This window comes from Myodes glareolus, chromosome 3 (assembly GCF_982192425.1).
Source record: "Myodes glareolus chromosome 3, mMyoGla1.1, whole genome shotgun sequence".
Lineage (NCBI taxonomy): Eukaryota > Metazoa > Chordata > Mammalia > Rodentia > Cricetidae > Myodes > Myodes glareolus.
The window spans coordinates 62608832-62626064 of NC_142028.1; the positions used below are offsets into that span (position 1 = coordinate 62608832).

Here is a 17233-nt window from a genome sequence, read left to right on the forward strand (position 1 = left end):
GGGTTCAAAACACAAACAAAAAGAGTTCGGGGGGGCTGGAGAGATGGCTCTGTGGTTAAGAGCACTGACTGCTTTTCCAGAGGACCTGGGTTCAATTTCCAGCACCCAAGTGGCATCTCACTCCTGTCTGTAACTCTAAGATCTGAAACTCTCACACAGGCAAAACACCAATGCAAATAAAATTAAATAAATTATTTTAAAAAAAGAGTTCAAGGTTATCCTTGGGTATATAATGAGTTTGAAGCCAACTGGGGCTACTTGAGTCCTTATCTCTTATCTTTCTGCACCACCCCCTAAAAAAGGAAAAGGAAAAAGATTCAGAGACCAAGGATTCCCTTCACCATCTCATGAGGAATCTAGACTCCTGAATCCTACCTCTGATCTGCTGGACTTTTTTTTCTTGTGGTGCCAGGTATCCAACTAGACACTCACTGTCCCCAGTAAGCTCCCCTGCAGCCCAGGCCTGCTAAATCTGAGTCTGGAGTTGGGGCTTTTAATTCTTAATTCATCCTTAATAAGCACACCTTTACTCCAAGCGGTTATTCTGAATGCAAGCATCAGAGTCACTTTAGTCAAAGCTTAAAGCCCATTGTGGGAGAGACAGGGCAAAGGAAACACAAAGAGGCATCCACACTCACCTGAGGTCACACAGCCAAGCGTGGCGCCACGGTGAGAGCCTAAGGCCTCCTGACGGTCACCATGCTCTCCTGTCAAGTGTCCTGCTCTTTTCTTTCAGTGTGAGGTGAGGATGCTTAATGGTGTTTTCTATTTTATTTTGTTGGGAGAGGATCTCAGGTAGCCTAGGCTGGCCTTGAGTCCTCTGTGTACAAAGGGCTAACCTTGGACTCTTAATCTTTCTACTGCCCCAAGTGCTGGAATCACAGGTGTGACCCAAAGGCTTTGTTTCTTTGTTTTTCCAAGACAGGGTCTTACAATGGTGGGTACTCACTTTCCCCACTCTCAGAGACTTCCAGCTATAACCTGAAACATGAGGAATCGCTAATTTCAGCCCGCCCTTCCCTTTCTTACCAGTCCAAGTAAGAGCGATTCTTACCTTGCCCCAGTATGGCTGTGGCTTTGTTTGTTTGTTTGTTTTGTTTTGTTTTTTGAGACAGGGTTTTTCTGTAGCTTTGGAACCTATCCTGGAACTTCCTTTGTAGACCAGGTTGGCCTCGAACTCACAGATCCACCTGTCTCTGCCTCCCGAGTGCTGGGATTAAAGGCGTGCGCTACCACTGCCCAGCATGTGGCTGGGTTTTTATGAAGATGGTGCTGCTCTGGAACAGCTCCTCCATACCACCCTGTACGTGCCCATACCTGTACATAAGGGACCATGACTGTATATGCTGGCCACGCAAGGGCCAGCTGCATCGTGAATGGCTATCCGCAGCATAGAGCATGAAGTATGCTGGGAGTGTTCAGGGTGTCTCACACTCTGGGTTATGATGGGTGACAGTAAATGTGGCTTACCTTCCTCACAGCACGGGGACAGGAAAGGGAATGAACCATGGCATTCACAGTGGGATAGGTCCAGTTGTGTGGGCTTAGGAGGCCTGAATGAAACCAAGAAAGAACCAGAAGCCCCTTACTTCAAGGTGTAAGGTCCCAGCAGAACCCCTCACTCAAAACTGAGCAATCATATTCCCCAAAGACTAGGAAAATGGTCTAATTCCCAACTGCATTCTATACAGATGGATAACACCCCGGGGTGGGTAAGAATGGACCTTCATAAGTTGTCCTCTGACCTCTGCTGGCCAAGACCTCTGACAGCCAAGCTGCACCCTGCCTTTGTCCTGAGTGTGATAAACCTCTGGGCTCAGGGGTGCATTATTATATGTCTATTCTATACATTCCAGATTTGATATGTTCTAGATCCTATAGATTCTACTCTATACATCCCTGGGCTCAGGGCTACCTTGTCTATCATCTTACTAAATTCTCACAACCTTACATTCCCTGACCCCTTCTTCCTTTTCATTGTGAGATTCTCCCTGGAGCTGCTGTTATAGGCAGTTGTAAGCCACTTGATGTGGGTGTTGGGAATCAAACTCAGGTCCTCATGTCATATTCATTGTCATAGGTAGCTCAGGCTGGCCTTGAACGTATCATCTTCCAGCTTCAGCCTCCCCTGTGCTGGGATTGTAGCCTCCCCTGTGCTGCGATTGGGAGAGATCCTTACCTGTCTGCTTCTGGGAGAAGGGGTGATGGTCAGCTGGGTGGTATAAGGCTTAATCCCACCTTGGGTCCCAATATTTTTACTTTTTTTTTTTTTTTAGAAAGGACCACATGTAGCCCAGGCTGGTCCTGAACTCCCAGTCCTTGTGGGTTAGCTTCCTGAGTGCTGGGATTACAGGCATTGACACCACACTGGTCCAGCCCTTTGTGGATTTGTGATGAATTCCCTTTACTCCCGCAGTGTAACGAAAACTGAAATCCACAAAGTGGGTAGTCACCCGTGCTCTTCCTTCTAAGGTACACTAAGCTGAAGACTGCCACCAACATCTACATCTTCAACCTGGCCTTGGCTGATGCGCTGGCCACCAGCACGCTACCCTTCCAGAGCGCCAAGTACCTGATGGAAACGTGGCCGTTCGGAGAGCTGCTGTGCAAGGCGGTGCTGTCAATTGACTACTACAACATGTTCACCAGCATCTTCACCCTCACCATGATGAGCGTGGACCGCTACATCGCCGTCTGCCACCCTGTCAAGGCCTTGGACTTTCGAACGCCTGCCAAGGCCAAGCTGATCAACATCTGCATCTGGGTCCTGGCTTCAGGTGTTGGGGTCCCCATCATGGTCATGGCAGTGACCCGACCCCGGGGTGAGTGCGAGAGGAAGCGGCAACAGAGGTCCGACCACCTGTTGACCTCTGTGGATTTGGGCAAGTGGGAGGGGTTACAGAGCAACGGAAGGAGTGGATTGGCTAATGGGGTGGAGAGTCAGCCAATGGGGAGTGTGGGTGGTAGACTGTCCTGAAGATGAACCACTGGTTGGTAGGTTGCTGGCCAAAAGGAATTTATAATAGGCTTATGGACTGGCTGGCCAGTACTGTGAATAATACCGGCCAGGGAGATGCATAAATGGCCAAGGTATAATTGTCACTGACCAATCAGCTGCAGAGGCTATGGAATCTGCAGGCCCATCCTAAACTCCCGTTTATCCCACTTCTGAAAACCACTGGAGGGCCTGGAGAGAAGGCTCAGTGGTTAAGAGCACATATTGCTCTTTCTGAGGACCCGAGTTCGATTCCCAGTACCCATATCAGATGGCTTACAGCTGCCTGTAACCCCAGCTCCAGGGGGGAATCTCACACCTCCAACCTCTGTGGGCACGTGCATTCATGTGCCCATCCCCTCCCCCATGCACATAATTAGAAGAATAAAAATTAAAGAAGAAGACCACTGGAAGCTGGGTATATAATATATACAGGGCTCTAATCCTGACACTGAGGAGCTTGAGGCAGTAAGGTCTTGAGAGACCGGCCTGGGCTATGTAGTAAGAACCCGGAGAGAGGGACTTCCTGGGAGGGTGTAGTTCAGTTTGTAGAGGACTTGCCCAGGATGCACAGAGCCCCAGGATCAATCCCCAGCATAACTCAGGTGCTGCATACCCATAAACCTTGCAAGAAGATCAGGAGTTCATGGCTAGCTTTAGCTATATAATGAGTTTTAGGCCACCCTGGACTACCTAACTGTCTCAAAAACAAAGAAGAAAAATAAGGAGTAAAAAAAAAAATACCATTGGCCAAATGACCAAAGCAAGACCTAGAGAATGGTCCACAGGGAGTGGCAGACAGGTGCATCTCCTGGGGTATCTGTACTCGTCTCTGTAGCTGCTGTAACAAACATCCCCAACCCATGGAAGTTACTTCTCAGTCCACTACAATCCCCTGGGGAGGAGGATAGTTTGGGGGTAACCCAGGCTCCCAGGGAAGGTGTCCAAGTCTTTCACTATTGGCGTCTGGTCAGCACATACATAGAGAGGGAAATCAGGAGAAGTCATAACCACTCTTCAGTGTTCTTGTTCATCCCTTCCTAGTGCTGACTGCTCATGTGGCCCCACCATGACGTAAGGAAGGAAGGGTGCCTGTGCATTAGCAGCCAACCTCTGAGCCCTATCTCCTCATAGGCAAGGCAGAAGATACCTCTCCCCTTTCCCTTTCCCCTCCCCTGCTCTGACTGAGGCACAATGTGGTGATGCATGCCTGTAACCCCAGCACACAGGAGACTGAGAAAGACCCTGAATCCAAGGCTACTTTATATTATAAAGTAATATAAAGACCCTGATCGAAAGAAAACAGAATCAACAGGTGGTTTAGTTCCAACCTCCCAGGCAGCCATTGGATGGAAGTTGACCTTTGACCTAAGACCCCTGCCCTCAGGTCTCTCCTTTCTTTTGGTCCCTGGGTAGAAGTCTGTAGAAGCTTGATTCTCAGGGTAGGGAAAGGGAAGAGGGTTGGTGGGAGATGCCGTAGACACCGTGCCGGTCACAAGGGCAGACCGCCAGCGCCATTATACAGCCTTTGAGCAATTGCTTTTAACTGAGCAGCAGGGCCCCATTGCTCAACGTCAGCCTTCAGTTTCTGCTTCATTAACTGCAGCCTTGCTGGAAACCGAGGCAAATGGACCTCACTCCTCCCTCTCCCAGCACCATCGCTCACACAACACACTGATCCTCAGGCATCCCCGGGGCTCCTGACAGCCTGAAGGACCCAGACATTTTACAGACCTCCAGCCCCTTTCTCGTGACTCTCGGGCTGCAAATCTACTGTGTGGCTCCAAGAGATCTTAAGCATCACTTGTGTCAGCTTCCGGCCTGCATCAGAACCCTGAGACATCCTCCGAGATGCTCATGTGGCCTAAGCCTGTTCTCCAAGGAGCAGGATGCTTCCCTTCCTCTTTCTACAGTGCTGGCTGTTGGGAAGGGCTCTGCTGTTTTATTTTGCTTTTGGACATCTCTCAGTATGTACCTTTTCCTAGCCTTGCACTTGGGATGCTCCTGCCTCAGGCTCCTGAGTCACCGGTGGGACTGGAGGTTTGAGCTGCCTCGCCTGGTACAGGGTTACTGTTGACATTAACTGAGATCTGCACATTGTCCTTTAACCTCCACATGTGTGTGTGGCACATACACACAGAGAACAAATATATCTAACCACTACTAAAGAAATGTGCCTTTGACAGTTAGCCCCACCATATGGAAACTTGAAGACAGTGAGTAATTTGCCCAAGGCCATACACATGGGGCTGGAGTTAGACTCCTAACCCAGGCTTTTTTGTTGTTGTTGTTGTGGGGGCAGGGAGGATCGTATATAGCACAGGCTAGCCTAGAAGTAAATGTAGTTAAGGATGACCTTGAACTTCTGCTCCTCCTTGCCTCTATTTCCTGAGTGCTTAGGTTATAGGCATGTGCCATCAGGTCAAGTTTATACAGTGCTGGGAACTGAACCCAGGGCATAATGCATGTTGGGCATTCTAGCAACTGAATTACATCTCTGGCCTTAACTCCCCCTCAAAATCAATCTTCAGTACTAACCAACCCACTGGAGCAATTTTGGAAATAGGTAGTAGGGGGGTTGCTGAGTTAGCATCATGACTGCCCTTACCAGGCCGGGATAAATTATTAATGTCGTCCAAGGACATAGGGGCTTAAAAATGGCCTGAGAGAAGACACAGAAGAGGACCTCCCAGATGAGGAACAATTCTGGGGTCTTTAAGCATAAGAAGGAGTTCAGCACATAAAGGGGCAATCTAGGCATCAGTCAATCATCTTGAAAGGGAACAAGCAGGCAGGGCCCCTTAGGCACACAGACCTCTGACCCTTGTCTTTCCTTGTTTCCCGGTCTCAGACGGAGCAGTGGTATGCATGCTTCAGTTCCCCAGCCCCAGCTGGTACTGGGACACGGTGACCAAGATCTGCGTGTTCCTCTTCGCCTTCGTGGTGCCGATCCTCATCATCACCGTGTGCTATGGCCTCATGCTGCTGCGCCTGCGCAGTGTGCGCCTGCTGTCGGGCTCCAAGGAGAAGGACCGCAGCCTGCGGCGCATCACGCGCATGGTGCTGGTGGTGGTGGGCGCCTTCGTAGTGTGCTGGGCTCCCATCCACATCTTCGTCATCGTCTGGACGCTGGTGGACATCAATCGGCGCGACCCACTTGTGGTGGCCGCACTGCACCTGTGCATTGCGCTGGGCTACGCCAACAGCAGCCTCAACCCCGTGCTCTATGCCTTCCTGGACGAGAACTTCAAGCGCTGCTTCCGCCAGCTTTGTCGCGGGCCCTGTGGCCGCCAGGAACCCGGCAGTCTCCGCCATGGCCGCCAAACCACCGCACGTGAGCGCGTCACCGCCTGTACCCCCTCCGAAGGCCCTGGCGGTGGTGCTGCCGCCTGACCTCCCCCTAAGCACCCCACCCAAGTGAAGTGACCTGGCGGCCACACCAAGCTCCCTGGGAGGCCCGGGCCACCATCTGGGCAGCTGGAATGGGGCCTGCGCAGAGGGGTGGCCTCCAACAGGGATGGGACCTTAGTGATCCAAGGCTCTGGGTTGAAAGGATGGGGGCAGAGCTGGCGACTCCAGAGAGTGACACCTGAGGTTCTAAACTGGATCCTTTAGTAAGGCCTTTCAATGGGGCAGAGCTTCAAGCCTTGGGACAGCCTCAGGCTCTGGCCTTTTGAACACCCAGTTTCTGTCCAAGACCTGAGGATTCCAGCTCTAGAAACCAGGAGGGGCAGGAAAAATGGTGGCAGCGAGACTCTGGGCTTTTGTTTTACGGGGAGCAGCCTCTTCTTAGAGAAGGTGAAGGGACCCAACAGGCAGTCAGGAAGGGCACTTTAGGGTCAGGAGATAAACGCACTCCCCGGGGGTGGAACAGAGGTGGGGGCCTCAGTTTGAAGAAGAGTCCAGACTCTCACCGCGTTCTAACTACCCGACTGACTAAACTCGCTGAGGCTAGGTCCAATTTAACTTCTTTATAGAAAGAATACAAGCTGGGCCTGATGGGGCAGGCTTGTATAATCCCAGTCATGCTGAATGCTCAGGCTGGAGAGTTAAAGGCCAGCCTGGGCACCTGAGTGTCTAAAACTAAAAAGTAAAGAAGGTTGGGGGTGTAGCTCAGTGACAGGGTGTTTGAGTGAGGTTCAGGGATCAACGAGACAAAACAAACAAAAACCCTCCAAACAACAGCAAAAACAAACAAAAAATGGACCGTATGGGTGACTCTGAATTGAATGGCGTCCATGGCCTGGCAACCCCGTGGGGCTGGGGACAGGTCGTGAGGCAGAAGCAGTTGCTCTCTGGATACTGGAGCAAGGCTCCCAAAATCAAGTTCTAACGGAATCTTTGAGACTCAGGAAGGAGCGAGAAGGTTCCGGGACTCCAAAACCCAGTAAGCCTTTGTGTCGAGAAGCGGAAGTAGAGCTAGAAGGCGGCTCAGGGCTTAGGTGCACTTGTTATTCTCACAGAGGACACAGATTCAATTCCCAGCACCCGCCTGGTGGCTCACAACCATCTCCAGTCCTAGTAAATCTGATGCTTTCTTCCGACCTCTGTGGGCACCAGGCACGAATATGGTGCATATACATACATGCAGGAAAAACACTCATAGACATAAAATAAAATAAATCTTTAAAAAAAAACATGTGGCCAGGCAGTGGTGGCGCATGCCTTTAATCCCAGCACTCAGGACGCAGGGGCAGGCAGATCTCTGTGTGTTCAAGGCCAGCCTGGTCTACAGAGTGAGTTCCAGGACAGCTAGGATGGTTACATAAAGAAACGCTGTCTCAAAATATCAAAACAAACAAAACAAAACAAAAACAAAATGGAGCTGGGCATGGTGGCCCACACCTTTAATCCCAGCACCTTGGAGGTAGAGGCAGGAGGATCTCTGTAAGTTCGAGTCCAGCTTGATCTGCAGAATGAGTTCCTGTCTCAAAAAACAAATGAAAACAAAAGTGTGTGTTGGGGGAGACTAGATAGAGAGGCAGGCTTCTGCTTACAGGTTGGTCGTGGAGCCTGAGGGTGGGTACTTTTGGAGTTCCCAGGGCCCTGGTGTCTGGATCAGTGCTGGAGCCCAGAGCCCCCCTTGTTTGAGCACACCACGTGTGACACCTTAGCATGAGTGGGGGTTATCAGAGCTACCAAATGCTTGGACCCTTGATAAGAACCTGGAAGAATTCCCTCCCTTTTCTCCCCTGCCCATCAGATGTCTGGTGTTAGTGACTCTCAGGGACTGGAGCTGCCCAAGTAGGACCCAACTCAGTGTTCAGAAAGCACTGAGGTAAGAAGGTCTTTTTATAGCAGTGATGTCGGCATGGGCCCTTCACTGCCTCTCCGTTTGCCCCGTGGGTCTCTCCTCTGTCCTCCCTGCCCTCTTCAGGCTGCTGAGGATGGACAGAGAAGCTCATCCAGGCACTCCTGGATCCCAGCTCCCCTGGATGTCATTGTTTCCCTTGTCCCCCCATGCCTCCCCCACTGCCGGAGCAACCTGCCTGACTCCGTATTGAAGCAGCCTGCTGACATCCTTGTAAAAACAAATTTAATTCTCTTCCTTTTTTGGGACAGATGGAAAGAAATTGACGCCTTTGTCTCAAACAAAAAGAGAGAGAGAGAGAGAAAGAGACAATATACCTCTTTTCTTCTTGACAGCCATTTTTTTGGAACAAAAGCTGGAGGCTGTCACTCCAGCAAGGACTGAACCAGTCTTCAGGGAGGCAGGAGCTAGGCTAGCGGGGACAGCTCCCTCGGTGGACAAAGCACAGTCCTTTACTCAGTTGGTAGTCCCTAAAAGCCCGGATCTCCGTACCCGGGATGCAGTCTAATGGTCACCACTGACATCAGGCCGGCTCAGCCACCATAGCCTGCAACCCAGCCACATAAATGACCTTCGCCACCCAAATGGACACTATGACCAGAGAGTTCTGTTTGAGTGTGGTGGTGGTGAGGTGGTCACTACACAAAAGACGACACTCACTACTGGAGAGCAGCAGGAGACGGGGACAAACACGCAGCGGCAGACTCCAGAAGCAGGTGACACAGGAGTGAGGGCTGTGTGTCTTCCTTGCAAGGTCTCTGGCCTTGTGTCCCTCCCAGGGCAGGCTGTGGAGCTGCTCTGGGTCCCTCATTGTTCTTGCCTGTGAAAATGAGAACTCACTTCATCTATCTGTCTGTCTGTCTGTTTGCTTATTGAGCTAGCGTCTCCTGTAGCCCAGGCTGGTCTTGGACTCCTGATCTTCCAGCTGGAGCCTCCCAAGTATAGGTTTTAAAATTGTTTAAGCATTGATCAATTGACTGTATCTCTGTGGGGGCATTGCTCCTGCCACAGTGCACATGTGAAGGTCAGAAGACAGTTTGGGAGAGGTTGTTCTCTCCTTCTACCACGTGGGTTTCTCGGGATTTGAACTCAAGTCATGAGGCTTGCCAGCAAGGACCTCTATGCACTGAGCCCAATTCAATTTTTTTCTTTTTATTATTTGTTTGCATATGCGTGTGTTCATGTGTGTATACATTGGTGTGCCTTGGCACCTCCCAAGTGCTTAGATTATAGGCATGTGTTACCACATCCAACAAGATCTGACTGCTTTTTCCCCCTTTCTGGTACTAACAGACATTTGTCCCGGAATCAACTGAGGCTGGCCCAGACCATGTGTGGTCAAGGTAATGTAAGCACATTGAAGTCTACCTTCACTGGGCACTCTGGGCACTGAGACTCAGAAATCAGTCAGACATGCCTCTTCTCTGGGAAAGCTCCAGCCAGTGCTGGGAGGAATCACTCATAGGGGACTGCATGCCGGTATGACAAGTAGTGACAGCCCCCGGAGGGTGTCCCAGGGAAATGCCTATTTAACTAAAAACGTGTTTGCAGCAATTCTCTAAGAGGTGGCAAAGGGCCAGGGGATTTTAAAGGATGCATAGGAGTTGGCTCCCGAGAAGGCAGACAGTGAGGGAAAGCATGGGTAGTTCCACGAGCATGGCAAAACCACAGACTTTGGGCAGTGGAGGCAGAGAACTGACCGAGTGCCGTGGCGCACCAGGCTTGGTGCCAAGTGCTTTGTGCGCAGTGGCTCAGCTCATCTTCTCGAGAGCCGAGGAGGCAGAAGTAGCACGATCCCCATTCGTCTGTTTTTTGGTTTTTTGAGACAGGATTTCTCTGTGGCTTTGGAGCCTGTCCTGGAAATAGCTCTTGTAGACCAGGCTGGCCTCAAACTCACAGAGATCCACCTGCCTCTGCCTACAGAGTGCTGGGATTAAAAGGGTGCGCCACACCGCCCAGCTGTTTGTTTGTTTTTGAGGCAAGGTCTCACTATGTAGCCCTGGTTGTCCTGGAGCTTGCTATAGAGACCAGACTGGCCTCAAGCTCACAGAGATTGGTCTGCCTCTGCCTCCCGAGTGCTGGGGTTAAAGGTGTGCACCTAAATTAGTGTCCCTATTTTAGATGTGAGCCCTGGGCTCGGAGAGGTCACGCTGATATCCCCTAAGTCTTAGACTGTGTCAGGAGTGGCAGGACTCAGGCCGGAGGAACTGTCGAGAAAATTCCCAGGTCCAAGTTTGCTGTGAACTGTGGGCATCAGTGAAGTAGGAAGATATCCCAGCTACTGCCGGAACCCCGGGATGAGGTTTTTGAAGACTTCACAAAATGGGAGAAAAGGGCAATTTCTCGTGAACTTTTGTTCCTCCGTAAGTTCTCTAAATCTTTGCTTTTCAAAATGTACCATGCGCGGTGGATTTTTAGAGCTGAAAACTGACAGTGTAATTCTAGACTATCACAGGGCGCTTCCTCCCCGAAATTTCCATTCCTTTCTCTTCAGGAGGTGGGAGGAAAGATTTTGCCTTTGGTTTAAAAATGCCCTACAGTTGCAGGCTCTTCTGGATGTCCTAGGACTCCCAATGAAGGCTAGAATCTGATGATGGCTCTCCCTATCAGAGCCTCAGTTTCCCTACTTGTAGAGTGGACTTTTGGAGAGAGCCTGTGAGGACCGATTAGGTAATGTATATGTAGCCTAGGGCCTGCCACCCGGCAAGGCGCTGTGACCGGAAAAGTGGAGCTGGGGTGGAAGATCAGAGTCCAGGACCCAGAGGGTGCATCCATTTCGAGAGTGGAGAGAGGAGATCCGTAATCTGGTCGGGGGACCCCCTTTTCTCCTAGCTCTGGAGCCCCCATGGAGAGTAAGAAACTACTGGGGCAGCAGAAGGAATAAGGGGAGAATTGCTGTCATGGAAACAGGGGGAGGAGGGCGTTCCCAGAGAGAGGGAGAGATGGATAATGTCAAGTATAATAGAGAGGACGGGGGTGCAGAGGGCAGGAGGGTGATGAGAGTAAACCAGAGACCTCAGGTTTAGTCTCCTACGTGTCCTGAGTGACCCCCAAGCCTGGCTCCAAATCACAGCCCTAAAGTTAAATAGGCCCATGAACTAGCAAAGGATTTGCCCTCACCAAAATTCTTTTTTCTCCTGCATCTAAGACAAGAGAATGGGTGGTCTCTAATACGGTGGCTGGTGTCTAATCAGCCTCTTGGGTTGGTTGACTTCACGGCCACTTGTAGCAGCTGGGTCTTAGGCAAGTCCCATCACCTTCAAGAGTCCCTTCTGGGCACTTAGCTACTGCAAATTGAGTGCCTACAGATGTTCCTGGCACATAGTGGACCCCAATACAGATTCTAGTGATTATGTGGGTGCCAGAGCTGCCTGTTGTAAGGAAGTTTGCTTGCCTTGGAATTTGAAATGCCTGGCAAGTTGGAGATGGGCGTTGGATACCTGAAGAGTTGCAGGAGCAGCAAGTACCCCGGCCTAGTACCTCCTGGGTCCCTAAAGCCAGTCTCCAGCTATCGGCATCAGTAACAGATTCTGAACTTAGAACAGCAGGGCCATACAAAGCCAGCTCCGGAGAGTCTAAACCTAGACAGTGAGGTGGGTCCTGGCCTCAGTGCTTACATTACACACCAGCCGTCTATGGAACAGGGTCTGGAGAGATGGCTGAGCAGTTAGGAGCAGGTACTGCTCTGCTGAAGGACCTGAGTTCAGTTCCTGGCACCCAAATCAGACAGCTTACAATTGCCTGTAGTTTTAGGGAATCTGACCCCTTCTGTTTTCTGTAGGAATCCCCATATATGTAGTATATACTTACAGAGACATATATATATACATGAACTCTATCCATGTTCCTCCCACCTTCCTTCATTTATTTATTCATTTATTTGAGTCAGGATCCCATGTAGCCCAGGCTGGCATCAAGCTCACAAGGTAGCTAAGGTTGACCTCTAATTTCTGATTCTCCTTCCTCCACCTCCCGTGTGCTGGAATTATAGGTGTGCACAACCATACTAGCTCTCATTGGTCTATTCACTGTTTATCCTGTGATGCTACCCGGGGCACTAGGCAGATCGTCCTAGCTGCTAGGAATGACGTAAGAAGCTGGGTGGTGGTGGCTCACACCTTTAATCCTAGCACTCAAGAGGCAGAGGCAGAAGAATCTCTGTGAGTTTGAGGCCAGCCTGGTCTGCAGAGTACTTTCCAGGACAATTAGGGCTACACAGAAAATAAATAAATAAATAAATAAATAAAACAAGTAAAACAAAACAAAACAAAACCCAACCCTGAAACAGACAATAACTACAAAAGGTGAAGCTTTCTTGGCAAGGGAAAGGAAAAGTATTTTCCACATTCTCAGAAGAAAGGAGATTTAGTCGTCCTAGAGGGACAGAGGGCAGGGAATAAGAGACAAAGACAGGAGACAGAGGATGAGGGAGAAGGGGAAGGGAACAGGAGAGGAGGCAGGGCTATTTGTCCCAGAAGGACAAAGGATTGTCAGGATAGAGAGGAGACAGACGTGGCACTAGGAAAATGGCAGTTTATAAAGGTACAAGGAGAAACCTGTGTTAGGATGAGGTGTAATTTTAATTGGGTGTGTTAATTATGGTAACCAAAAGGGGCTTCTGATGGCTGGACTTCAATACTTTGATAGCTGGACCTTGCTGGTCAGCTCAGGAGGAGGAAGTGGCCAAATAAAGGACTAGACCTTGGTGACTAGCTTTAGGAATGTAATCTAACAGGTTTTTTTTTTTTTTGTTTTGTTTTTTTTAAGCAAGGCAGAGGGGATCTGGGAGAAGGGCAAGGCCTGCCAGAGCCATGTTTGCCACGCTCGAGCTGGCCAGAGTCCCTTCAGGGATTTATAAAGAAGCTGCGAATGAGAGACCTTGCATGATTTGGTCATGGAAGCTTCTAGCAATCATAAGTGGCAAATGCTCAACAAGTGGGTGTCTTTTATTACCTGGTGTTTAAATTTTCTAGACCAACCCTTGCTTCTCTCCTCTCCTCCCCACCCCCTTCTCTTCTTGATAAGATCTCTGTGTAGTTCAAGCTGGCCAGGATTCAAGATCCTCCCTAATTCTGGGATCACAGGCACGAGCCACTTTGCCCTGCTACCTCTGTTTCTCAGTGCTGTGAGCAGGTCAGCAGCAAAGGACTTTTTCTTGTAACTGTGTCCTTGGGGAAGCAACTTTCGAAAGGATTTCCTCTCCTCTGTCCCTGTCCTCCTTTGTCCCTTCCTGAGACCCAAGAATGAGGGACAACCTAGAGCGAAGAGAGGTCGCTGGTGGCCTTTGGCTGAACAACTTAGTCACAGAGACGGAATCTCTTGCAGGCATCCATGCAAGAGGTGACACCCACCTGGGACTCAGCTTCTAGATTCTTGAATCCCAAGATGGAGGCAGGGAAGCATGGTTTTACCTCATTGTCCTCTACTTCCTTGCTGTTGGGCCAGTGTCTCTCTCTCTCTAGACCTCTGCGTGATGGAGCGGTAGAGATCCAAGTTAAAGGGTTCCAAGGAATCCTGAGAGAGAAATGAGATCCCCCCACCACTTGTTCCTTGACCCTCCCCCGAAACAGACATCTATTGGTAAAAATCCCGGGTACTTATCCAGAGATGAAAGAGCATGTGGGGGGTGGGATGGGTGATGTTTGTCATTGACATCCTGTTTGAGAGTGAAAGAGGCAGATGTGGCAGAGACAGAACCTGCCTCGCACTCTTGGTTTCCGGTCTACCCCAGATCCCATCCCAGTACTAAGATCCAATTTCTGTTTTCCCAATAAAGTTCTCCACAGTTGCGTCTCTGAATCTTTCTTTCTGTGCTTTGTGTTTTTGTGTGTGAGGCAAAGTTCCACTATGTAGCCCTTGCTGGCCTGGAATTCACAGGAACCTGCCTGCCTTTGCCTCCTGAGTGCTGTCTTTGTATTGTTCTTTTTCTAGTTAGTGGTCTATTATTAGTATTTGTGTATGGGGAGGGGGTTTGTGCCACGGTACATGGTCGACTTTCCAGCCGACCTGTGCAGGTCTTTTCTACGGGACCTGGGATCTGAGAACCTGAAAGAATGAGGTTGTGGAGAGTCTACGGCTGTCAGCGGCCTGACTTCAGTCCTGTGCGCTTTATACACCAATGTAACAGAGAAAGCAATGGGCTAAGGGAGGTTGTTTGAGTTCAGAAAAACATGATCAGAAAGAACATGTAAATAAATGTCAGTAAGCACATACTAAATATTAACAGAGCAGCCCTTGCCCGGAACGTTCTCAGGACAGACAATTTAAACATAACTGCCTGGCATGTGCTATAGATATCTGGGAAAACATGAACACAAGGCAGAAGGCCATATCTAGATTCAGGGTACACTGACCAGATTGGGTTCTATAGCTGTGTTCTCACATCCAACAAGAGTAAACATGTCTTATAAACCGAATGCAAATGTCACAGGAGGTGCAAAATCACACCCAAGAACAATCCAGGGAACAAAATGCACCTGAGGTAAAGGCCCTGCGCCTTTTTTCCTGGAGTCTCTATCACAGTTCCCCAAGGCCTTGTTCACCATGTGTCCTCCTCCTCCTCCTCCTCCTCTTTTCCTCCTCCTCCTCCTCCTCCTCCTCCTTCTTCTTCTTCTTCTTCCTTTTTGTTTTTTCAGACCAGGTTTCTCTGTGTAACAGTCCTGGCTGTCCTGGAACTCGTTCTGTAGACAAGCTTGGCTTGAGCTCACAGAGATCCACCTGCCTCTGCCTCACAAGTGCTGGGATTAAAGGCGTGTGCCACCACTGCCCACTGCCCAGCTCATTCTTATGACCGTGTTCTGACAGTACATGTGTAGAGATCAACTATATGGGGTTGTTCTCTTTCCGCCTTTACATAGTGGCAGGCTTTTCAGTTGAGAAAATGTCCCGTAGGCTGTGGGTCATTTTCTTGATGTGGGAGAGCCAGCCTATTGTGGGCTGTGAGCAAGCCACAGGGAGCAAGCCAGTAAAGCATCAATTCATGACCTCTGCTTCAGTTCCTGCCTCTAGATCCCAACCCTGACTTCCCTCAGTGATGGAGTGTGACCTGGGGCATGTAAGTGTTTGGTTAAAAGTGAGACCCCAGCCCCCTGACACTCCTATATCCAAGGACTCTGGGATGTTTGGGTTGGAAGCGTCACCCCAGCTCCTGGCACCAATCCTTGGAGCAGGGAGCTCCATTTCAAGCTTCCTCCCCTGGGAGTCGCCTTGGTCCAGACTCAACCTCCAGGAAAGCCTGCCAGGCACTGACCCCTCCCCAGGGAGGGTCAGGACCACTCCCATGGGCTATTTAGGTTGCTGCCCAGAAAAGGAAGACGTGGTCTCTCCTGCTCTCTGTTCCTTGCCATGCTTTCCCAGGCCACCCGCGAGCTCTGCATTAGATGTGGGCATCTTTTATTTAGGTCTAATTTGGTCTGATTGGAATGATTTGCATCGGCTTGTCTTAAGAAATATACCTAACAATATATTTCCTCTCCAAGCTGCCTTTGTCCTTGGTGTTTATCACAGCCATTGAAAGCAAACCAGGGCACATGGACTCTGGGAATTGAACTCAGGTTGTCAGGCTTGTGTGGCAACTGTCTTTGCCCACTGACAGTTTCTTGGTGGCCTCCTCTGACTCTCCTTTTGTTCTTCTTCCATGGTCCCTTGTAGGAGCCAGCCGTGATAAACTAAATAGAAACAGATCACCCAAAGGAAGTTCTTTACTTCCAACCATTATCACCTGCCAGAGTAGGACTCAGCCAAGTTTAATGGAGGCCTGAGTCTCAGTAGTTTACCTGGTTGCAAGAAGAACCACAAACTGAGATTACCTGAGCACCACCCAAGAACAGACCATCCAAAGGAAATGCCTAATGTTCCAACCGTTGTGGATAGGATCACCTGCCAGCACACTCACCAGGACACCCCTAGACAAATGTCAGCCTATATGGGGTCATGAACCTTAGAAATCCCTACCCCCACCTTTCCTACTATAAAACCCCAACTCTAATGGAGCTCAGGCTTCTCCGATTATTTCAATACATTAGACACATGGAGAGACCGAGTTTGCAAACTTGTATAAAATAAAGGCTCTTTGCTTTTACATATGGGTCTTGGTTTTTTTTGTTGATTTTTGGGGGACTTCACGGATCTAGGCATAACAGCTTTATGACCAGGCTCTAGTGAGGTTATGGCAGAGATGCCAGTTAATGGCGAGGGGTGCAGAGATACCTCCAGGACCTTAGCCTGATGGAGGAGACAGACACCACAGGGGTCTCTGTAGACACTCCCAAGAGCCTGACCCCAGCCCTGTTCCCCCACCCTTCTTTCCCAGTCTAATCTAGGCCTCTTTCTCTAGAGCCCTGCCCAACCCCCATATGCTTCCAGGGCTTCTTTTCTCCCAAACTCCTCCCCTTCAGTCCCTTGGCAACAGCACCCTCTGTGTGGCCAAGGCAGTCAGTGCAACATGGGTACTGGAGAAGTTAAACCTGATACGCCAGGAGAAAGACCAAATCCATGATTGTCCGATCAGAGCAAGCTTTATGTTAGAGATGGCCCGGGACTGGCTAGCTGCCTGTCTCACCCTGAGTCGGGATTGCTTAGAGAGCAGCCCCTTACCAGCTTTTTGAGGTCCCTTTTGTAGGGAAAGGTTGAGAAGAACGGAGAACAGCCCTAAGCTGTGTGCAGGGGAGGGATAACCGGCTGTTAGAAAAATACAGTGGGAGGTGAAGATAAAAGCAAGAACATACATCATGTGGAAGGGGAGTCGTATGCTGTGGGACAGGTGGTCACGGGTGTAGATTAAGGTGTCTTGAGAACATATGTTGTAAGGCAGAGGGCAACCATGCATCATAGATAGGGTCATGAGTTCCGCATGGCAAAGGGTGGTCACACATCATGGGGTCACAAGTTCAGTGCAGGCTGAAAGACGTGCTTTGTGGGGTGCGTTA

At 49.9% G+C, this 17233-nt stretch overlaps 1 protein-coding gene across 1 annotated transcript in view; it reads left to right on the plus strand.

Moving 5' to 3' along the window:
- The window catches only part of Oprd1 (opioid receptor delta 1), a 39037-nt gene extending 24932 nt beyond the window's left edge, over nt 1–14105 (plus strand). The window contains exons 2-3 of the mRNA XM_048434178.3: nt 2473–2822; nt 5847–14105. Coding sequence (XP_048290135.3) covers nt 2473–2822; nt 5847–6388 — 892 coding nt within the window. The 3' untranslated portion in view covers nt 6389–14105. The remainder of the gene's footprint in view (nt 1–2472; nt 2823–5846) is intronic.
- The last annotated feature ends 3128 nt before the right edge of the window (nt 14106–17233 follow it).